The 24,138-nt window shown below is 49.7% G+C and overlaps 2 protein-coding genes across 2 annotated transcripts; one reads left to right on the top strand and one right to left on the bottom strand.

The window, feature by feature from the left end:
* Window positions 1-1,171: 1,171 nt before the first annotated feature.
* Window positions 1,172-5,773, top strand: LOC119198856 (dermatan-sulfate epimerase-like protein). Its single transcript, XM_037456424.2, is given in 6 exon segments — window positions 1,172-4,550; window positions 4,552-4,720; window positions 4,723-4,862; window positions 4,865-5,066; window positions 5,069-5,143; window positions 5,146-5,773. Coding segments are annotated over 6 exon segments (3,642 nt in total). The 5' UTR covers window positions 1,172-1,634; the 3' UTR covers window positions 5,286-5,773.
* A 17,181-nt stretch (window positions 5,774-22,954) lies between these two features.
* Window positions 22,955-23,662, bottom strand: LOC134107514 (uncharacterized). The gene has a single exon (XM_062559354.1). It carries the CDS (start codon window positions 23,660-23,662, stop codon window positions 22,955-22,957), a length of 708 nt encoding a protein of 235 aa, XP_062415338.1.
* Between the last annotated feature and the right edge of the window lie 476 nt (window positions 23,663-24,138).

Raw genomic sequence — 24,138 nt, forward strand, 5'->3', positions numbered from 1 at the left:
CACATTAGAGTAAATCCAGCAGAGTATTTTCTAACCACTTGTGTGATTTAGCCCCAGAAGCATCAGTAATATAAGAGCATGTGAGAAAGAGAGGAGGAGGAGGAGGAGGAGGAGGAGGAGGAGGAGGAGGAGGAGGAGGAGGAGGAGGAGGAGGAGGAGGAGGAGGAGGAGGAGGAGGAGGAGGAGGAGGAGGAGGAGGAGGAGGAGGAGGAGGAGGAGGAGGAGGAGGAGGAGGAGGAGGAGGAGGAGGAGGAGGAGGAGGAGGAGGAGGAGGAGGAGGAGGAGGAGGAGGAGGAGGAGGAGGAGGAGGAGGAGGAGGAGGAGGAGGAGGAGGAGGAGGAGGAGGAGGAGGAGGAGGAGGAGGAGGAGGAGGAGGAGGTGGTTTGATGAGATGAATATTCAGCCGTCCCACTCTTTCGGGCTCCACGGTGGAGGAGCTCGTGCTCCTGAAGTCACGGCTCCCTCTGCAGTTTGTTCAGTGGAAATTTTCCACCCGCTGCAGGAAAAACAATCAAACGGACTGTGTTGAACAATCGGGGGTCGAAGGGAAGGCAAGAGAGGGGGAGACACACGCGCGCGCGCGCGCGTACACACACGCACGCACGCACGCGGCGGAGACGCGTCCGGAGATCGGATTGTTCGGCGTGCGTCTGGATCGGCGGCGGGACGTCGCCAAAGACGCGTCCACATCTGGATTATTCATCCCTCTGGGCGGGCTGAGTTACCGCGGACTGAAACATGTCTCATTCTTTGAATACTTGAGGGGTGACGACAACTTTCCCTCCTCTTCGGACTTCGCCGCGCACGGATCGCGCCGCGGACGCGTCGCGCGCAGCCGACAAGCGAAAAGGACAGCGGCCGATTTAAACGACGCGAACGTGATCGATTACCCGATCGGGATTTGCAATTTTAAGTAGCGTCTGCAGCCGGGGGGGGGGGGGGGGGGGGGGGAGCTGGCGGCGGGGCGTGGAGGGGTGAGGAGGGGGGAGACCGAGCAATGTCATCCGCGGAGATGCGTTGCTGGCTGAGGTTCCCATCCGCGGATGTTGCAGCTCGGTCGGGCTGCGCGCGGTGCCGTCGGGCGGCTGTGATTGGACCGGACACGGACTGGGGGTGACTGATGTTTGTTTCGGGAAAGGATATTTTGGCGGGTGGTGGGGGGGGGGGGGGGGGAGCAGGTAGGAGATCAATATGACTTCCACAGTTGCAGGCTCACGCGAACGGGGGAGAGATCGCCGGTCTTCACCAGCACACGCATCTTCACGAGCACACGCATTACTGTGAGGACGGAGGGAAACGCGCAGGATGTTTTTTCTTGGATTTACATTCAAACCGGACCAGAACATCATGTATAAACGTGATGCGTTTTGTTGCCCTTTTAAACTCTTATGAGATGTTACAAGTGGACGTGGAAGTTTTTTTTCTTTTTTTCTATGTCTATCATGCACGGGACTTATAATATTGCATCAGTTGTCTTATCATTTTTGTCTTAGTTTTTTTTTCTTTTTCGGACTCTGGACACTCAGCAGATATATCTCACCCGGACTTTTATCTGGAATTAACAACAGAAGTTTTTGGACATTACAATTACACATCTTCTTTCAAAGGAGTTGCCTGTTTTTAAGAGCTGCAGAATGTATTCAGAAATGCCCGGCAACATGGCCGTTAACTGGATTTTGTATTTTGTTTTTCTGCTGCCACTGTTCGCGGTGGGGACAGCTTTCTCTGGGGTTTTCAATGCCACAGACAGAGACATTTTCACAGATGACTTGCTGCAGGTCAAGCTCACACAAGCCAGGGCGACTGAGCCGTGGAAACTCCTCTCCTCCGATTCCCATCCCAACCTGTATTTTAACCAAGTGGATGTGTTGCACTTGAGGCAAAGGTCCTCCACCACCCACAGTCACATATTTAAAGTCATCCGGGCCGCTGCCCTCGCCATGATGGCGAATGTTGCCTTTTACATGCCCCCTGCGAAACATGCAGAGTTTACAAGCAAGTGGAATGAGATTTATGGCAACAACCTGCCCCCCCTCGCGCTCTACTGCCTGTTGTGCCCAGAGGACTCTTCTGCCCTGCAGTTTCTTATCAAGTTTATGGATCGGATGGCTGAATACCCCGACTGGAAGGTGACCAGTGCTCCCAACGACGAGGTCCCCAGTGCGCACTCCCTCACCGGGTTCGCAACAGCTTATGACTTTATTTACTCCTACCTGGATGGGAGGCGGAGGGATGTTTACCTCGAGAAAATTCGCTCCGAGACGGAGGAGCTGTTCGACCTCTCAAAGCACAGAGGGTGGGGGAAACAGTACCTCCAAAACCATCAAACCACCAACATATTAGCCGTCCTGATCGGCGCAATAGTGGTGGGATCGCACGACGACCGGGAGTCAATGCTCTGGAAACAAGTGGCGGTGAACTACATGGAGAAGACGATGTTCCTCCTGAACCACGTGGTCGACGGCTCCCTGGACGAGGGGGTCGCCTACGGGAGCTACACGGCCAAGTCCATCACGCAGTACGTCTTCTTGGCCCAGCGCCACTTCAACATGGACAACCTGCAGAGCAACTGGCTGCGGGGACACTTCTGGTTCTACTACGCCACCCTGTTGCCGGGCTTCCAGAGGACGGTCGGCATCGCCGACTCCAACTACAACTGGTTCTACGGGCCGGAGAGCCAGCTGGTTTTCCTCGACGCGTTCGTCATGAGGAACGGGACGGGCAACTGGCTGGCCCAGCAGATCAGAAAGCACCGGCCCAAGGACGGCCCCATGGGGCAGTCGTCTGCCCAGCGCTGGGCGACTCTCCACACGGAATACGTCTGGTACGACTCCCAGCTGGCGCCGCAGCCCCCCCGCGGCTTCGGCAAGGCAAAGATGCACGTTTTCTCAAACTGGGGCGTGGTCACGTACGGGGCGGGCCTGCCGAGCGGCCAGGGCAACACTTTCGTCTCCTTCAAGTCCGGCAAGCTGGGCGGCCGGGCCGTCTACGACATCGTCCACGACGAGCCGTACTCCTGGGTGGAGGGCTGGAACAGCTTTAACCCGGGTCACGAGCACCCCGATCAGAACTCTTTCACGTTCGCCCCCAACGGGCAGGTGTTTGTGTCCGAGGCGCTTTACGGCCCGAAGCACAGCTACCTGAACAACGTCTTGGTGTTCGGCCCGTCTCCCACCAGCCAGTGCAACGCGCCGTGGGAGGGTCAGCTGGGGGAGTGCGGCAAGTGGCTGCGCTGGGCCGACGCCGGGGTCGGCGACTCCAGAGGGGAGGTGATCGCCGCCTCCTCGCACGAGGACACCATGTTCGTGAGCGGGGAAGCGGCGGCGGCTTATTCCCCCGCCATGAGACTAAAGAGTGTGTACAGGGCTTTGGTCCTGCTGGACTCGCAGACCCTGCTGGTGCTGGACCACGTGGAGAGGTGGAGCGATTCGCCCGTGCAGTCCCTCAGTGCGTTTTTCCACAACCTCGACATTGACTTTAAGTACGTCCCCTTCAGATTCGCGGACCGATATAACGGCGCCATGATGGACGTGTGGGACGCTCACTATAAAATGTTCTGGTTCGACAGCCAGGGTCACAGCCCTGATACCAGGATACAGGAGGCGGAGCAGGCGGCCGAGTTTAAAAAGAGGTGGACTCAGTATGTCAACGTCACTTTTCCAGTGACGGGCGCAGTCAGCAGAGTCGCTTACGTCCTACACGGCCCGTACGCCAAAGTGTCGGGCTGTAGATTTGTGGACGATAGCAAAAATGGGGTGAGACTGTCTTTAACAATAAATAACACAGAGAAGATAGTGTCCATTGCGACAAACTATAAAGACATAGGAGCGAGGATGACTTATTTAGGATTTGGAGGTCACTGCAAAGTTGAGGATAGACATCAAATCACCCGATACGGCCTTGGGACTCAACCCATCCCCAAACCAATCGACGGTAACAATCAGCTGTTTGACTTTGGCCTCACAGTGAATGTAATAGCCGGGGTCGTCCTCTGTGTGGCCATTGGATTTTTGACCGTGCAGAGAAAGTTCTACGTCTGCTTCAGCAGGCTGATGCGCTACGCCCTCCTCTCGGTGCTCGTCCTGTGGATAGCCGAGCTGCTGTTTGTGTCCAACAGCTGCGATCAGCTCCTCTGTGGGGTGAAATGGAAAGTCGCGGGCGCCAAAAGCGAAGCGAGCAAGCAACTCAGACTCTACGAGCAGCGGATGCTCCCCCTGCCCACCGTCGTCATAACAACCCTCCCCGGATCGGGATCGGAAATCCTCGAGCACCTTTTCTGCAACAGCTCGGACTTTGTTTACATCAGAGTCCCCACCGAGCACGTGGACATTCCCGAGAGCGAGTTTGAGTTCGACTCCCTGGTCGACGCCTGCGAGTGGACGAGGTCGGACGCCGCGCAGGGGCGCTACAAGATGCTCCAGGGCTGGCTGCACTCGCTGGTCTACAACACCAAGCTGCACTTGCAGAACATTCAGCTGGCGGAGGGCAGCAGGGGCCGGCAGCCCCAGAGGGCCGCCGCCGCCTCCGGCGGGGACGGGAGGAGAAAGATCCAGGAGGAGAGAGCCGGCGTCCGAGCTGAAGGGCAAACTGAGGGCGAGCCTGGCCAGAGATGCGGAGCGCGTGCGGGAGATGCGGCGGCATGTCGCGGAGTACCCCAACGCCCGGGTGGTCCTCAACATGCGGAGCGGCGGCTGGGGCCTCAAGCTGCCTTTCGTCCAGGAGGTCTGGGCTCCTCCCTGAGGACGATCCACCTGGTGAGAGACCCTCGGGCGTGGATTTATCTCATGGTCTACAACAGCAAACCCAGCCTCTACTCCCTGAAGAACATCCCGCAGCACCTTTCCTTGATCTTCAAGCAGGACGCGGCGGCGACGGGTGCCGGACCGCGGCGCCGGAGTTCAAAGCGATCCGGAGGCTGCTGTCCGGCTCAGAGGCGAACCCCGTCCTCGTGCTGGCTCACCTGTGGCTGGCACACGCCGCGGCGTCGCTCAGGGTCAGCGAGAGCCTCCCCGACGAGTGCCGCCTCCGCGTGAGGTTCGAGGACGTGGTCAACTTCCCGCAGGAGACGGCGAGAGCGTGCACGCCTTCCTGGGGGTGCCCGTCTCCCCCGCGGCCCTCAACCAGCTCCAGTTCACCACCTCCACCGCCTGTACAATCTGATGTACGAGGGGGACATTTCACCAGCCAGCATCGACGCGTGGAGACGAAACATGCCGCGGAGGGACGTGAGGCTGATCGAAGAGGTGTGCGGGGGCGTGATGGGCAGGCTGGGCTACGCCAGCTAACCTGCTGCTGGTCAGCTGACATTTACCGTAGCTGCCAACCACTTCTGTAAAGTGTTTTTCATTTACATTTTGTATGGTTTTGCACTGACCTTGAATCTTGAGAGTTTCTGTCTTTTTCCTGTGTGTGGTGTTGCTTTTGGGTGTAGACAGCAGATGTTTGTGAGGGAGGAATATTTTACATTAAAATAGGTGAAAGGGAGCTCATCCCACCCTTTTTTCCCCCCCCCCCGCAGCCCTTCACACTCACTTGTAGCACTGTTTTTTATTGAGTGAGGCTTTAGTCCTTTTCTGTCTTACGTGCCGAGGTGAATCGCATTTGAGCACATTTTATGTTATTGCAGCTCAGTTTTCCCACCGAAGACTCCTTCACGGTTTGTCGGAGTTAGAGATTAGAACCGAGAGTTTTGCCGATCCCTAATCTGTGATGTCAAAGATGTTTGTGTAAAATCCATTCTGCTATTGCTGGCTCATTAGTAGGTTTTTTGGGGGTGGGTGGGTGGGTGGGGGGGGTAAAGATTTGATTGAAACAGATTCATTATGAAGCTCATTAAGGAGTTGAGTAGAGCCCTGTTTATTGACAGTCTTGTCATTTGTAGCATTGGGAGAGAATTTTAAAAGAGCAGTTTTGACTGTCATCAATTCATAATTCAGGATTCCAACTCCTTTTCCGCTTTTATAAATACACAAAATGCTGCAGTGCTTAGACTCGCGGGGAAAGCAGAGGAAAACAAAGGGGTGCTTTATTGCTGTAATATAGAAGTGTGATGTGGATTGTATTGTCATTACATCAGAGGAGGGATTTTATTTGAAGCCTGAATGTGTCACCATGGCTTGGCACTCTTTTGATTGTATGTTGGGTTCAGCGCGTTTTCCAGAGCTAACTGCTTCATGTCCTCGATTAGCTTTGGAAATATGGAAACCTCTGAAGATGTCATTTGTAGAAGAAAGAAAGTTAGAAGTATTTATGGGTTCCAAAGATGCATATCCCAAAGGATCAGAACAGAATATGATTATTATAAATCCCTTTGGCATTTATTGAATTGGATCAGAGGAAAGTGCTTAATAGGAATCAAACTGGGGAAGAAAAAAAAAAAAACTGTCAGCCCTGACACATTTCTAGTCAAAGCAATTTCCAAAGCACCCCCCTCAGCTACTCATATTAATCTACAAGATGCCATAACTGAGGCCCCGTGTTTTATTGTTGTGCTGTTTTCACTGTGAAAGCCTGAAGGATATGCAAACAATATCCCATTTCCCATCGTCAGATATCCAATCATCTTTTCTTCTTTTTTTTTTGTCTTTTAAGAGTTCAGCAAGGAGGAGACTGAGCACGGGGGGCGGGGGGGGGGGGGGGGGGGGGTGTGATTATTAAGTACAGCGAAAGAATAAATATAGATCCAGAGAACCCCGATGCTGCCTCGCTAAAAAACCTTCAACGCGCTGTAAAAGGATCACGTGTGTAACGCGCATGGACGGCTCGCACACTCAAAGGCCGTCACCCCTCTCAACCCCCCCCCCCCCCCCCCCCCCCAGGACGCTGGAGTCCCTCGAACTGGCTGGAAGGAGCCCGTTTGATGGCATGGCGTACATGCTCTTCACTTTGGTGTCGCAATCCCTGTTACCGACCCTGTTTTGTATTTGCTGGTAATGTGGGGACGTGGTTCCTAGCTTCTGTGGCCTTGAATTACAATCATTTCCTTCACGAGGGGGTTTCTGTGGGCCGCGGAGCAAGCGGCGGAGACGATGTAAAGAAGATAATAAATTCATAAATACATCGGCTAGTCATTTATTTCGGGAATCGTCTTGCAAAAGAATGTAGTTATTATTATTATTATTATTATTATGGGTTGTCTGTGTTAAGCTGCTCTGAACTTCTGCATCAAACTATTCAGACATGGATGACAAGGAGTGACGTGCATGACAAGGAGGAGCCAACAATTAAAAACATGTCGTGCAATTATTTTGTCACGCTCCGACTGAGATGAGCCTTTTAACGGGGGAGGAGGGAAAGTTTTGTGTCCCGATGAGTCAGTCCTTGGTTACTTATTTGTTCTCGATTCCTCCTGTAACACTCTTAATGCTTGGCAGCGTCCTCTGTGCAGAATCCTCACTTCACTGAGCAGAATGTTTGGGAGGGGAGGAATCCGCAGGTCCCGACTTGTCCTCGCCGGCAAAGCCTCTTCTGAATTTAGGAAATAGAAGTGGATAAATCATCTCATTAACCAGCCTCTCACTAATCTGACAGAGGTGGAAGAAGCTTTCTAGTCTTACCAAAAGTACAAAAGTATTGGCGTCCACACGTCATATAGTTAAATGACCTAAATTCCCCATTTCTCAGAATAGTGCATATTTTGCCAGTTGATTGTTATTATTGATGTGAAGTGTCCCTTACCTTATTGTTGAAGGGTGTGAACGTGGCGCCCAATGGAATTAATTGGAATAAAAAAGACACACTATTAAGATAAGTTAAAGTGATACAAGTGCCTTCAAAGTTGCTTTTAGGTATCGTGAATGTACTTTATACATTTCACCACAGGTAGCCAATAACTTCAGATTTATGGACTCATGCATCTAATTAAGAGAGTTTATTGGATTTTATTGTCCTGATGGTTTTGTAAATGGTGAACTAATAAGTTATTGATATTTGAGGGTTGGGAGGTTGTTTATTGCTTGTTTTTATCACCAGCACTGCGCTCTACTTTGGTATCATCATTCTAAAGTGCGTCTACTTTACTCGAGTATTTCCATCTCATGTTACCTCTCTGGATTACATTTTTCCGAGAGGAAATAATATATGTTTCATTATTTAATCATTTAAGATGTGATAATATATCTCCCACAGGGGGCCGTGAACAGTTGTGTTTATAGTACTTTTTGGAGGAATTTGCTGATCCTCCGTAACACTGTAGAATGCTGCAGGCTCGCTACATCAGGCCTCTTATTGTTAACTATTTCATTACTAACATCTGGAGAATCAATGGATTATTGTAAAAACATTTACAAGTCCATAGTTTCTGAACATTTAACACACCTGATAGCTTACTAATTTCATGCTAAAGTTGATAGTGGTCCAGATCGAGGAAAAACACCTGGCAGAGAGAACAGCACCCAAAAAATCTCTAATTATTGGCTCATACCTAATTTTGTATTTGGTTAATTTGTTTATTAATCATTAATGTTATTCTTTAGAATTAGTTTATAGCTTGTAACTTATACAATGTTCTAATGTTCTAATACTTGATATGTTATCTTTTTATACTTGTCAAATCTGTTTATTGCTCTTATTATAATTGATTAGAAAGTACGAAAACATCGACTTTTATTATTGACTTATGACGACGTGTCTAATGGCAGACTTGTGGTCTTTATAGGAAGCGATAAACCCAAATTGACTTTTCACCACCTGGCAATCTAATTTTAACTACTCTATGAGTAATCAGTTAATTATTTATCAACCTCAAAAACTGTTATTTTATTTTTTAACCAGAATAAATCCTCAAATCGATTAAATATATTATTATATAACAGTTTTCTAAATCTTCCCTATAAAGCTAATCAGGATAGTTCACGCGCTGATTCTGTATCTTAAACCATGACCATTTACCGCCGTCTAAAAAAAAAACTATATGTTCTAGTGTTTATTTCCCAATCTGCTGCTGGCAGACAAACACGCTTTATGCAAACCTTTTGATGTCTGATCACAAAAAGCAGATTTGCAGGACTAATTTCAGCTCGAGGGCCTTCTCGTGGATTACTGCAGATGTTTGATTACCGTTACGCAATCATGGCGTAAAATTGCTAGTTACATATGGAGGATGATGAAAAGCTGCATCGCAATCTAATTCCACGGTGCATCCTGGGTGGAGCCCGCCGAGTGTCCCTCTGCACGCCGTTCAGCACACGGAGGCTACAGCGGCCGTCTCAATTTCACCTGAGTAGTCAAACCCTTTGCTGTTGCACCTTTTATCCCCTGAGTCCCTGGAGAGCCCCTCCCTCGCCGCCGCCGCCGCCATCGTCGTGCGTGACGACGGAGGAGAGGGCCGGGGGGGGGGGGGGGGGGGAGGCTTCCGGACTTTGCTGACTCGGCGCGATGGAGTCTTGAGGTAGGTATCCTTTCCCTCAACGTGAGGTCTTCACATCACATCCCATCGCGTTCCCGATGCCGACTGCCGATGGAGCCCAGTCTGGTCTCACGGCGAAGCGGACCGGGGGCGGTCAGAATGTCGCTCCGGGGCCGATGAAATACTGACGCTTGGCTCGCCGCCGTGAGTCGGGGGGGAACCTTCCTCGAGGCTTTGCACAGCCCTTCGCTGCCAATTCCTCTCTCTTCTTCCTCCTGTTTGACAGGGTACGTGATCGGCGGCCCAATTTCTCAAAATGCAATAATTGCGCATTAACTGGAGATCCGTCTTCTGAGGATTCCAATTATAAGCAATAGTGTATTTGCAAACAGGGGTTGTGATGACCATGCCTCTGTGTGAAAGTCTGTCTCCCTGAACATTGTGTCACGACTGCAGACTTGAGACGTTTCTGACTCTTTGACTTTGAAAGTGAGACCCTTCAGCATGAAGCAGCTCGACCTGTCTCCCTCGACACTTTGGTTAATCCCCTCCCTCGTTCTGCATATCGCAGACAGTCAGACCGAGCTCTCTGACTCCCGGAAACTGAGCCACTGCAGCCTGACTTTGTGCCGCCTGTCCTCTCTTTCTCCCATTTCGACGATCGCGGGTTTGGCTGGCGGTGCAGAAACCAGCAGAATGATGTGTGAGAGCTGAAAAAAGAGACAAATTTCAACTGTTGGGAGGGTGGGGAGGGGGGGGTCCTACCCTGTGCACAACGCGACTGACAGCAGAGGGTGAGATGCGAGTTAAACGGTTGCCGCAGGGGGGAGGGGGGGGGGGGGGGGGGGGCGTCTCATCCGGCCTAATTACATCAAGCAAGAGTCATTGATCTCTAATTAGTGGAATGTATGTCTTGAGGGGGCGGGGCGGCCCCTTGTGACACTGGTCAAATTGCCGACGGCGGAGCGGAGTACTGCTGTGAAGTGAGTTGCATCATTCCTCACCTACATGTTCACGTCTCGCGGAGGGGAAATTATTGGAAAGCTATTTCCTTCAATGAAGAACTGACAGGAGACCCTGGACTGGGCGAGGGATTCTCTCACCGTGAGCCTCAGAGATAAGACAATCATTTTACTCTACACAGATTTCATATCCTCTCCTCCCAATAACTGTCCCACCCGGAGCGGCTATCGGCACAGTCCAAGAATGCAACCTTAAAATGAGTTTTTCCCTTTTCTATTCCCTTTGGGTGACCTTCCCCTCCTTAAGAAAGGAAGCTTCGCACCACATTTCCTCGCATAAAAACAATCGGCTCTCAGCCGCAGCTTCTAGTGACAGTGTTTTATTTTGAAAAAGGGACATCTTGACACCGACAGGCGGCAGAAGACGAGGGACATTCGTCGCTCTTCTCTCTCCCCGCCCCCCCCCCCCCCCCCCCCCTGCGATTTCTATCTGCCGAGGGCTCCAGATGGTCAGGCTCTCTGCTCGTGTGGTTGTGGAGGAGATGCTCTGAAATGCTACGAGCCGCACCAGGCCATGGACAAAGACCACTAGTGCTGGGGGGGGGGGGGGCGAATATTTTGACTTCCTTGCACATTAACTCATGTACGAGGTAGAAGAAAGACGACGGCAACGAGATCAAAGAGGTGTCCTCTTTGCTGCTACATTGTCCTCGACGTTCGTTCAGTCACTTCCTGTCTTCTCTCGCACGTTGTCACGGCGACGATTAAAGACGGAGAAGATGACACTGGAGCAGGAGCAAAAAAGTACGGGAGTCCGGATGGGAATCGACAGAAAGAACCAGGACCTGCAGCAGTTTTTTTTTTTACGAAATCCAAATCATGTGAATATAACTTATCATCAAGTAAAGATCAGGCGTTATCTTGAAATACTCCTGCCTTGTGATAAGAGTCCACCACCTTCTCCTCAAATATCCTTTCTCTCTTTCTCAGTTGCCTTTGGTTTTTCTCAGAATACATTAAGAGTCAACACGAGGAGTGAATCGCTTTGGCAGTTGCTGTCCGAGATAATTGCAAAGTAAATAAATAAACACGCGCCTTGTGACAGCGAAGACATGTGAGTGGAAAATGAATTGCAAGACAACTCATCGCCAAACGTATCGCTGAAAGCAGGAAACTGATGGACGTCGCTTTAAAAGCCAGAGTCGTTTGCGAGGAGCGATGCGCCGCGACGTCCCCTTTTCAGCCCGCAGGGAGGAAAATGACGCCCTGATATTGAGGCCCTTGTTCAACACCCGGCAACCGATTTCACATTCTGTGGAAGCTGCAGCAGAATTTACCCCACGTAGACGATGCGAGACTTTGCTCTAAGCTTATTCCCAACAGCTGCGCCCCCCCCCCCCCCCCCCCACCCCTCCTGTCTCTCGGGGTTAGGTCTTAAATCAGGGCTGCAATTTCACTTTAAAAATGTTATCAAACCGGAACATTCTGCTCTGTCGCAGCAAAGTTGGCTTTAATAATTCATCGCCCCCCCCCCCCCCCCCCCCCTCCCTCGACAAACCTCCGCCTGGTCTCTCCAATTGCTAAGACTTTAGCAACCGGAGGGTTTTCTGCGCGACACTAAAAGGTGAGATGCTCTCTCCCGTGTGTTTACTAAAACTGTCATTTGTGTCCCCTTTTTTGTGTCTTCGCAAACAGCCTTTTGACGGATGTTTGATTTTTGACCGCAGGGCACAAACGGCGGCATTAGTTTAATAAGCCGGGCCGCGGTCACGAGCGCGGGGGCCATAATGGGAGTAATGTGCGCACGGCGTCCCTCTGGCTGGGCTGCCTCATTAAATGGCTGGAGAAGAGTGACTGGCTGCAGGGGCCATGAATTATTGATGAGAAAGCTTGATTAATTGAAAATATCCTCCCATAGCCGGCAAGGGTGTTTGCGTAGGCGCGTGTGTGTGTGTGTGTGTGTGTGTGTGTGTTTGTGTGTGTGCGTGTGTGTGTGCGGTTGGTGGCTTCACAAACAGTCGATGCATAAAACGCAGGGTTTTTCTTTCTTGGCATTCTGCTCAGGCACAAAACCCCAAACATTCACTGTATGTACAATCACAAATGTGCATCATTTTCAATTATCTTATTCATGTCAGCAGCGTCCAGGTGGGAGTTATAACCTCCGGCCCGGCTGTGGAGATCCCGTGAGAGCGACAAGTGATGAAAATCCCCGAAGCTGTCGAGAGGTGAGCGACAGTGAATCAGCTGAAGCAATGACAATTAACTGCAGATACACATGTTACAAAAGAGTTGAAATGAAACAACTAAACAACATCACACCAAACATTGCAATGAAAAGGCGCGTTTCTCTGGATGTGCTGCAAGTAACATGACATTTCATGAGTCAGTATGAGTCACGAGCCAGAACCTGAGAGCGGAAATAAGGGCACTCTTTTCTCTTGTGACATAAATAAACACAAGCCACAAAGCCCCCCCCCCGAGAGCAGCACTCAAAAGACTCTTCAAACTCAACCCACATATACTGTTCTTCAACATAATCCCCGATGTGGCCCGTTAATGGGGGTGATGCACTTGTTACCGGGAGCTGGATCAGAGATGATTCGATCCTTCGATGTTTCCTTACTGCCACGAGAAAGGACCCAGTCCGTGGTGGTATGAGTGAGGCTTGTCCAATAAACACTGGTCTCGGGTCAGTGCTCTGGGAATCCGAAGCCCAGTTCTGAGTAACGGGGACTGAAAAGTAGGCTCGGTGGTACAGCAACGTGGCCAGAATCAAGCTGCATTTCTTGTGTCCTTTAGTGACCCGAGACAAATGTGGACTTTGGCGGATCCTGATTGGCGACGCCGCTACGGTTCACCTCCATTCACTTGTTCCCCCCCCCCCCGTCCGCCCTCAGTCACCATGCAGCATGAGTCCATTCTCCTCTCCTCTGAAACGCATCAAAGCTGCCATCAGGATCCCTTCTGAAATCACGCCTGGGGAAATTAGAGGCCGTCGCCAGTAACAAGTGACTCACTCCTAAACCCACGTTGGTTTGAAATTCACGAAGGCAGAATATATTAGTCCGTCTCACCGGGAAAACCCCGCCGCCGTCCGCCGCGCAGAAAGCGCCGCCGAGCGCCACATCACGCCGGGTTTGCGCCGGCGCCCAATTACATCACGGAGATCACGGGGCCTTATTCATGAAGCTCCGCGGTGCAAAGAGCTGTAACGTTTTCCAGGGATTTCCCCTTACACTTCAAAGCGCTGTAAGGACAAAAGTTATTCAGGGAGCATCTGATCCCTTAAGAGAGCTCCTAAGGTAAAAAAAAAAATTAAAAAAAACTCTTTGCAGACTATTTTAAGAGGCTTAAGATTTTCTGCAGCAGAGAAGAAAACTAACGAAAGATTCAGTGGGAGAAGCAACAAACTATCTTGTTGAAGATGGGCTTTCTTTCAATGTAGCTTATTGAATAACACATCAATTTATAAGCAATACTTATTTATTCTACAAATCCAATATGACATTAAGTGGCTGGTAGACTTCCAATCATTTGTTTACCGTGTTTATAGACAATAAAACTAGTTGTATTTTTCTTTTTCTGTGGCCACTAATCTAGCCACAAGCATGCTAGCAGCTACGTATTCTGAACTTAATACGTGCATGCTAAACGCTAGCAATGCTATGCTAACTGCACACAGTAAGCATCCTGTAGTGTTATCTTACTAACATCTGAAAATTCCCCCTAAAAACTGTAGAAACTTTTGATGGACGGCACGAGAGGAACAGAGTGTCACCAAAATCCTTCGGACTCGACGGGTCTTTTGATTTTTAGGCTTTTCAACAGCTTTTTGCGATATTTTTCCGTGTTGACTATTGTCCAGAGAAAAGATATTGCTGATGCTATTTCCCTGGACTTCAGGGTTCCAAAAGACTAAAAATGATTTGATTCATGTGCAGTATCTTCTGTGAATAAACCCAAAAGTTCGATGGATGTAATTTGCTCCGTTGTCCTCCTTCGACATCTTTTGACGATTAGTTGATTAAGTAAAAACAGCTACCTGTCAGTAATGTATCCAGCTCGTAGTATAGTTTCTGCCTCTGTCGTGTCCTTCTTCACTGGCCCTTTTCTCGCCTACAGACACACAGACTGCAGATAATGTCTCACTCCTCAGGAAATCAATCAGATTCTCTTTAAAGATTGGCGGCCCGTGTGTTGGTTTGCTGTTTGCTCAAAGTGGGCTCATCAAACAGGAATCTCGCCCCTTCAACGGAAAACCCACCGAGTTTAATTGACCAACCTTTTGAGCATCGAGATAAAGGCCTTTCGTACGTATTCTCCTCCGGTCTCTTGATGCGTTTGTCTCTCTAAAGAAGAGAAGAGGAAATCATTTTCTATTTCCAGCAAAGCTGTGATCATGCGGCCAGTAGAATTCACGTCCCGTTTGAATGAGAACCAAGTCATTGTTACATAAAACCAGACAATACGTTCCATTTTGAGGCTTTGTAACCTAAATCATTTTCACCTCTCTTTTGATAATATTCTTTTTTTTTTTTTGCTGACTGCGGTGCCAATGATGGGCCGACATAACGTCCGCATGCGCCCGGTTCCCTTTTCTTTGGTTGCCATGCCAATTTATGAAAGACTTTAATCTGAGGTTTTGGCAAGGACGCTGGGTTAATATTTCATGAGATATGAAGAATTAATGAAACAGGTCATCGGATTCTTCAAGAAAGTTCTCATTAGAATTAGAATAGTTTTCATCTGATGACCAAGGAATGTGTGTGTATATATATATATATATATATATATATATATATATATATATTTTGTTTTACATATAATATATAGATAATATAGCTGGCTGTATTGGACCAGCGGATACAAATAGGCTCATTAAAGTATGTTTACAATGTTTCGTTTTGTCTTAATGGTAACAATAAAATATGATTAAGTGAATAAACTTGAGTATTAGTGACAAAGAATTATTCTGAAATCAACTGATTTTACGAAAGAAAACTAGAAATCAAATGAGGACTAGAAGTAAACCTTCAAGTTTTGGTTTCTTCTCAACATTCCAGTCCATATAATCTCCACTGGATGAGACGATGGTGCACCTCGCTGCACCCACACGGCTAATTGTGTGAGAATTCTCTCTTTTGAAGCCTCTACTGAGATGTGACTACTGCTCATAGCTTCATAAAAAAATAGGAACTTCTTATCGCATTTAAAAATCGGAAGCTTGCTCCTGGAAGTCGACGACTCAGCAGTGCGAACTTATTGACTTTGGGTGAAACAAAGCAGCATTATTAAAAGTTCCGCTTTAATCTCAGTTAAAGTTTGCAGGATTAAACGGCGACGGGGTGTGTCTGCTTTGTTGGGTTCCCTCTCTCTGCCAAACCGTCCACTGTGACCTGCAGCCGCCATTACCAGGTGACCGACATTCTGTAGTGGCTATTTCTGAACTGTTCTCCGTCACCATTGTGGCAGCTGTCCAGGGCGGCCCGATCTCGTTACCTGCTGTTGTGTGAGTTCGTGGTTTCAGGTTTGACGCCTGTCGCTCTGATGCTGATTGACTCGGCTGGAGTTGTTCTCTCCTCGTGTCGGGGTTCATGTCTTTTATTCCCTTCATCTGAACAGTTCCCACTCGTCAATGTCACACTAAAGGTACGACATAGTTGTATGTCGTTGGTTGTCCAATTTCATGAACATGATGTACAACCTAAAGACCAGAAGGGTTACGATTAACTGAAAAGCAATGGCCTGTCAATCACAAGGTAAGCTCATCCCCAAACTGGTGCCGACATGCCGCCCGTAACTCACAGAGCGGATGAGGGCGGTGCAACAGGTCCCCAAACCTGCAGAACTGGCACAGGAGCGTGAGATCAGAGGTCTGCTTGCTTTGTCTTTTCACGCTACCCAATGGGAAGGGAGGGGGGGGGGGCGGGCGCTATGATGCCGCGTGAGGACCTGCAAACACGCGGATTGGAGGTCTTCTCGGGCGTGTTTTAAAGAGGATCATTTGGGACGTGGTGTTTTTTTCCCTCCTTCCACCCTCCACATCTCTCCCTGATTCCAAGTGCGCAGCCAAAAAATGAGATCAAAGCAGCTCATCTCATCCGTGAGTGTTTTTGATGCTGCCTGTGCACGCCGCCGCCGCTGCCTTTTGTTGTGCTCCAGTTTCGGGGCCCCACAGAGATACGGAATTGGCAGGAGTAAATGTAGATGATCACGCCTTCCGAGCATCAACAGCATCTCCTCTTTTTCTCCTCCTGAAAATCATCAAAACCTCCGAAATGCACACGTTTGACAGTGGTGATGAAGTGTGATAGCCGCTTATGAATGAAAACACCTGCGATTGACACAAGGTCTCAAACATGTCTTGTTGGAACCTGATGGTCACATTAGTTTCCTTTTTTTAAAATTGTTCTTTCTCTTTTTTTCTTATTGAAAGGCTGAAAAAAGCTGCATCAACACAGAAAATAACCCTGAGGAACCTCAATTAGCATATGGACAGCTAGTGGCAACAACCCATTGATAAAATGTGCCAAAGTTCCCCTTAAAGACAGTGGGGAGGGCCTTGAGCCAGCAAACATGGGTATAAAAGTTGCGAAACCTAAATATCTTAATTATGAAGTAGCTGTGCAAGTGTCCTTATATTGTTAAAAACATTTTGATTGCAATCATTTGAGGAGCCACGATGGCTTTTAATAAGTTGTATTGACAAACAACTTGACTGCAGTATGCCTGCAAACGTTGGAGAAGAAAACATCTCGGATCGAAAAATACTAAAAAGAATTTCTTTGATCAGTCGGATCAACAAAACACGAGGCCACCGGCTGTAATTGATGCAAAATATCAGTTGTGTCTTTGCATAAAAACTACAGTTCGCTCCTTTTTCACAGGAGGTTTTCAATCCCACTGCTTTGACAGCAAGAAGCCCTCCTGCTGGATTCAGGAGAGGATCCTTAACTCAATCCCGGTCAATATAATGTCCCCGTGAACACCTCCCCTCAAACCGTTCCCACTGATGCATTTTCTCCAAGTAATTATCAATTGAAATTATTGACTCATGCACATTCCGGCCAGGAGATCCGTAATTATTGCTGAACCCGGCACCTATAGCATTTTAATCAGTGATATTGAACTGCTCGAAGGTGGAATAAAAAAGAAATCAGCTGGAATCAAGCACACGGCACGGGCGAGGAGGAGGAGGAGCAGAAAAATAAGCGCATGGCATTCCTCTTCATCTGCATTGTGGATTTATTGCTCGGAGCAAAAATAATAAGCGTTCCAAATATAGAAGAAAATACGCCAATTACATGTCGGCGAATTCAGTCATCGCGTGGGGGCGCAAACAGGTGGACCCTGAGGAGATTTCATCTCATGCGTGTGTATGTTTTCATGCCACCTTTGATTGTGTAGCGACCTTCTAACCCCAAAGCAACAAATCAACAAGCAGGAGCAGAGAGGCCCGTGGGAGCAGAAAGCGCGCTGTTTACCGAGGGCCGTCGTCCGGGGCAACGGCGAGGCGACTCGCTGAGCTCCGTCCTCACCTCTTCCGGCCTTCTGGTCCCCCCCCCCCCCCCCCCCCTCCCGCCCTCACGTGAAGGTGACAAATGAGTCGAAGGATGCTGCTCTTTATTTTTACACCCTGCGGTTGCGCTGCGCCGCGCTGCAATCGGAGGAGGAGGAGGAGGAGGAAGAGGAGGCCGTGTGACGGAAGCGTTCGGCGGGCTCAGAGGTGGACGTCAATGTCAAAAGTGAGATCCTGTGACAGACGCCATTAAATATTTAGAAGTGTTGATGGTGCAACTGGAGAGTGTTCCCGTGCTATCGGGATACTAAAGAGGCCTTGTGGACAAGAGCTGTTAATTTTCTCCTCTCGCTCGCATCCTGGAAACGTGAAGCCCGTGTACGTTCAATTATCCATGAATACTCGCGGAAGTTTTTTGTTTTCCCCAACCCTCGTTGCATCTCTTTGCAGCGTCGCAGCACAAATGGGAGTCGTTAACGTCGGGCCAGATGGCATTTAATCATCCGTCGGTGGCGCTCTGCGAACATGCCTGCGATTCATTTTGAGAATCAACCCTCGATGTGCGTCGGTGTTTTCCGGGCTATCAAAGTTTTACAGCCTCTTTTTATGAACTAGATCATACTTTAGTCCATAGGAAATATAAATTCTGATGTACTAACATACATTAAGCCACCGATCTGGTATAATTATCCCCAGCATCCCGGGTTGTGTGACATTTATGAAACAAAAGCAAAGCCCCGCCTCAACCCCCCCCCCCCCCCCCCCCCACAGCTGCAGATCTCAGCTTCTGACGGCAGGATCAATGTGGTGCACATGAACGACACATGAAAAAAGGATTGACCGAGTCAGCACAGTTAAATTCGTGGTTACAAATCGGCGTGAGATGTAAACAGACGGATGTCCGACATCACGGGAAACAGCAGAGAGGAGATCCGGAGGACTCCCACACAGACGCTTCTCTGCAGTCACTGAGATGGGACTGATGCTTGTGCGTGTAAAAAGGATGAATATCGAGGGGCTGTACTAATTCTTTTGAAGCTTAATTCATCACGGAGACATTTAAATCATTACATTTAACGAGGACATTCTGCTTCCGTCCATTTCAAAAGCAACGTTTCCGTGTGATGGCCTTCTCCAGTGGAACCATCAATTACTCATGACTTATGACACCCTGAAGCTCTTACAAGCTGTTTTCTATTTCAGCTTTAACAGCGTCTGCCTGTCCTCATAAGTGCGTCTATGAAAGAGGGAGGTAACGCGGCTCTCACAGTCATTTTACTGGCCAAGATCCACCTCCAGTAGCATGAGAATGAAGATATTTCTGTAATTGTCTTCCTTCGCCCGACGCTGATGAAACACAGTTTATTCATGAAGCATTGTTAAAGTACCTACAGCCTCCTCGATCAATAATAAAACAGACAGGAGGGGAAAGGCAGCGCAACGTTTGACTGAGAATGACGAAGCTTTTTAACGGCGCGCCGGGGGAACGGGAGATAAGCCGGGGGGGGGGGGAGGTAATGGAGAAGTCCCCTTGGGAGGAGCCGGCCTGGAAGCACAACCACCTCCGCAGATTGGATTAATATCGCACGGCTCCTCTCTGCAAGGAGCACTCGTTGCCTCCGAGAGGGGGAGAAGAGATCAAAATACTGGAGAAACAAAGTCCGCTTTATCCCTTGAAAAACATCAATGACACACAAAGAAAACCTTTCAAGTGACTCCTCTGAAGGAGCGTTTATCCCCTTTTCATCTTCCGGTGACGGTTGTTTTTCTGCTGCCGTCTGACGGGACAAAGGGCCGCAGTGGAGCCCGGTTCCTCTTTTATTGTCAGGTCATTTGTGTTTGACAAGGTCTGTGCAGGGGGGGGGGGTTTGTGTGGACCAGGTTCCCTGCTTCGTGACCCCGCGTGGACACCTGAGAGCCCCCCCCGCCATCATCGTGCAGTCTGAGCACGTGGCGGGCGCCGGACGCGCCTTTAACCACTGGAGCCTGAAGCGAACGCACCAACGCGATTGGACGCATACCCGCTACAGTAACGGATTTTCGCTCTTATCCCTTTTGGCAGATGCTGTTTGTTTTGTCACGAGGCGTCACCACGGGTGGCGCGGGGGGGGCGGGGGGGGATGATGATTGATCGTGTTGTCGGCTGTCGATGCCGGCGTCTTCGAGAGCAGCTTAGCTCACGCTTCCCCCCCCCCCCCCCCCCCCCAAAAAAGGACAAAGATCTTTCTGCGAAAGCATCTAATAACAGACTGATGGAGCGTTTGCAGGTAAACAAATCAATACACGCGAGACTCCGCTTCACCCGACTGCGGCTGTGGGGACTGTCATCTTCTGGCCGGCAGCGGTAACTGCAGCTCCACTCCTTCCGTTTCTTCTTGACATAATGAGCTTGATGATGGAGCTTCATACAGTGGACCTAAAAATAAAGATTTCCCGCGGCCAGACGTCCGGAGACGCGAACCCGTTCCACTCACAATAACCACGACCATTGAGATCGATGACGGCAGAGACCCAGCAGAGGTGGGGGGGGGGGCACGTTAGCTTAGTTGTGTCCAACCGTCTCTGTTGTGTAAGTGAGTGACTTGATGGATTTGTAACGCAAATGGAGCCTTCACCCAGAGCCGAGAGCTAACCAGACCCACGGGGACGGCGGCTTTGCTCCCTGCAGCGTGGCCTCATGCGTTAGTGCACGATTCCGCGAGCAGCCCGTTGCAGCTGCGCCACGTGCCAGTGGCTGCCCCGACGCATGTGTCGCATCACGTCTGCAGCGCAGCCAGCCAGTGGAGTGGAGCCACTGAAGGCAGGCCTTCTCACCCCAACAGGACGTGGACCTGATTAAGGATTTGGCCACATTTTGGCACCAATGGTGAACGTTGTATTTAGAATGTCGGGGAATACACAGAAGGGTTGATGAGCTTAACATTAAGGCTGTTTGAAATGTAAACAGAGAGAGGATTTGAATAGAAATCCTCTCAATCCAGAGATTATGGGCAACAGTTCTACATTTTGATATGAAAACAGATGATTGCATTTGGAGATTGGACTAGGAGGCTTTAGTCAATTCACAATTTAAAGTAATCACAAAGAAAACACAGGTTGGATAACAGCTCCAGTAATTCGTGGTTGCCTTTGAATTGTATCCACTGAATCGCAACTGATGTTTTCCCCTAAACTCCACCTGTAGAGATGATTAGATGCTGCCTCGTGTGTGGGGGGGGGGCACAGCTGTAGGCTCCTCTTGCCTCCAGGCGGGAAGGGTCTGGGAGCCGCGCGCATCCATCCATCTTCATCCCTGTCAATTACGCCGTTAGCGGGCCGCACATCTTCATTTCCAACGTGGCCGCTGTGTGGAGGTACTTCCCAAAGTCACCGCCATCCAATTAGAGGGTGGCGTTCGCTGCGATACAGCCTATTAGAAGAGGCTTAATCAATGTGAGGTCTTCATTAGAGCAATTTATGAATATTCATCACGACACTCAATCCGATGGCGCCATAATATAACCTGACTTTACCTTTAATGGCAGCTCTTTAGGTGGAAGGCTAATACTGTGTATTAGTGAGGTACTATGAAGCTCAGTCAAACACAGAGGGACATTTTTAGTATCAGAGAGGTGTACGTAGGACTTTTGATGGACCCACTTAGGAAGTCTCCGCACTTATTCTTCCCGGCACTGTGCATAAATAGCTAATTGCTCCGTAACCCGCAAATTGGTTCCCTCAATGGAGAATAACAAACAGCCAATAACTCATTTGAGGCTAAGTATCCATTACAAGCGCTTCCGCCTTTATCTCCAAGGAGACCATGCACACACACACACACACACACACACACATAGCAGGCCACTAAACGCTGTCTCTATTTCCGAAGCCACATCTAATTTTCCCCGGCAGCCCAAGCCGCCGATGTATCACAATGGGGCCTCCATACGGCAGGTGGCCCCCCTATAAATGGTCAATTATGAGGTGTGGCCGTCTTCTGCACAATGCGTGTGATGCAGCAGCATTTGAAGAGCTCTGTCATTATGGCGCCCGTATTGCTGTTATCACGTCGCGGCCGGCGGGCCCCTCAAGCGTCTGTGACTCATCGCAATCCCTCAATCGACATTTCTTTAATCAGTGTTTCTGAAGAATATGAATTGTGTTCCACAATTAACGGTTACTTTGAGAAGCTGCAGGTCGTTTTAGCTTTTTTTAAATCTGAAATGTCTGATTCCTCTCCTCCTAGCCCGTTATAACAGAACACGTCTGATTTCATCTCAACCTCCTGACTCCCACTGATTGGCCCCTGGGCTTTTGGAAATGGTCCTTAAAGGCAGACCTTTCTTTTTGGGCTAAATGAACCAGCCGTGTGAGGTGCTACGCTGCAGTGTGGCCTGATTTATGAATTCATCCCCCTGTTTCCAGGGTTTTTGCTGAGATTCTCATTTCTGCAGAGCAGTAGAATTGGATGTAGTGCAGAACGTGTATATATATATATATATATCTATGAGGTATTTGAAAACAAGTAGTGAACGACTTGAGTGATTTGTGCTCTCGCTATTACCAAGAAATTGGCTAACGATCCTCAAAAATAATTCCAGCAGCTCCGTCTGCCCTATTTGTCCTATTTCTGAAAATGTTCCCTCTGATTGGTAATGTGAAATAGTGGCACGGAACCACTTAGTCCCCTCATTTACATTTCCAGGCAGATTTGAAATGTCAGAAATAATAAGCTCAAGTCTGATGGTTTTTTTTTTTTAAATATAGCAAAATGGGTTCCTTTTCTCAGATCTTATCCAGCAAAATATAGCATTCATAAAATCTCTGATCATTTAAAGCCATTTATTTCACCTTGATTTGTATACATCCCTTTTAAAATGATGCCTAGGACATTGTTAGTTCAGTCTATAGTTCATTAATGTGTGCAAGACTTACAGCTGGCCTGTTACCCCATTCATTCTATTAAAATCACACAAGGCATCAGGCATGTGATGAACTCACAGCACACGCGTGACAGATTCGCCTCTCGCTGTCAACGCAAACCTTCATCTCGAACTCAGGGGCCACTCAGGTGTTTGATAAAGTCACCATGTGTAGCTGAGCGGTAATCTAGTCTCTCATTCAGCATCTTCTTCTCTCTTTTTCTCAACACTGGCCGTTGGGTTTGGGTTTAGGACACTTTGCACATTCGTTATCCGTGGGGGTGTGGAGGCGTGGGGGTGTGGAGGTGTAGGGGAGTGGGGGTGTGGAGGCGTGGGGGCGTGGGGGTGTAGGGGCGTGTGGCGTGGAGGTGTGGGGGTGTAGGGGCGTGGGGCGTGGAGGTGTGGGGGTGTGGGGGCGAGTGGGCGTGGAGGCGTTGCGGTGTGGAGACGTGGGGGCATGGGGGTATGGAGGCATTGGGGTGTGGTGGTGTGGAGGCGTGGGGGTGTGGAGGCGTGGGGGTGTGGAGGCGTGGGGGCATGGGGGTGTAGGGGCGTGGAGGTGTGGGGGTGTGGGGGTGTAGGGGTGTGGAGGCGTTGGGGCGTGGGGGTGTGGAGGCGTTGGGGTGTGGTGGTGTGGAGGCGTGGGGGTGTGGAGGCGTGGGGGTGTGGAGGCATGGGGGTGTAGGGGCGTGGAGGTGTGGGGGTGTGGGGGTGTAGGGGTGTGGAGGCGTTGGGGCGTGGGGGTGTGGAGGCGTTGGGATGTGGTGGTGTGGAGGTGTGGGGGCGTGGGGGCATGGGGGTGTGGAGGCATGGGGGCGTGGGGGTGTGTGGGCGTGGAGGAGTGGGGGCGTGGGGGTGTGGTGGTGTGGAGCTGTGGGGGTGTGGGGGCGTTGGGGTGTGGTGGTGTGGAGGTGTGGGGGCGTGGGGGCATGAGGGTGTAGAGGCGTGGGGTTGTGGAGGCATGGGGGCGTGGGGGTGTGTGGGCGTGGAGGAGTGGGGGCGTGGGGGTGTGGGCTTGTTTCCAGCGAGGCGTTGCACAGCTTCCAGCAGCAATGATGGAAAGCACTTGTGTGGGTGTGCAGCGCCTTTAGTTAAGATGATCGGGTCCCTCTGTGGGCTGAATCCGACATGGTGAAGGTTGATGAGCGCCACCCAGTGGCCGTAACCCTGTAATACAAAATGAATTCATTGACACGGGTTAATGTTTTTTTATAATTACCCCCAGTTTTATATATTTGGTATATTTGCAACATGTGGCCCCTCAATCCGCTGAACACACGTCCGATCATCTGATTTGTATTCTAATTAAATCCCTAATTTTCAATTGAGGTAAGATAGTTTGACGCTTTCCCAGCATGCATTTGGAGGGAAAATGAGTAGTCCGGTCCAGCCGGTCACAAGGAAAAC

Source organism: Pungitius pungitius, chromosome 19 (genome assembly GCF_949316345.1).
Source record: "Pungitius pungitius chromosome 19, fPunPun2.1, whole genome shotgun sequence".
Lineage (NCBI taxonomy): Eukaryota > Metazoa > Chordata > Actinopteri > Perciformes > Gasterosteidae > Pungitius > Pungitius pungitius.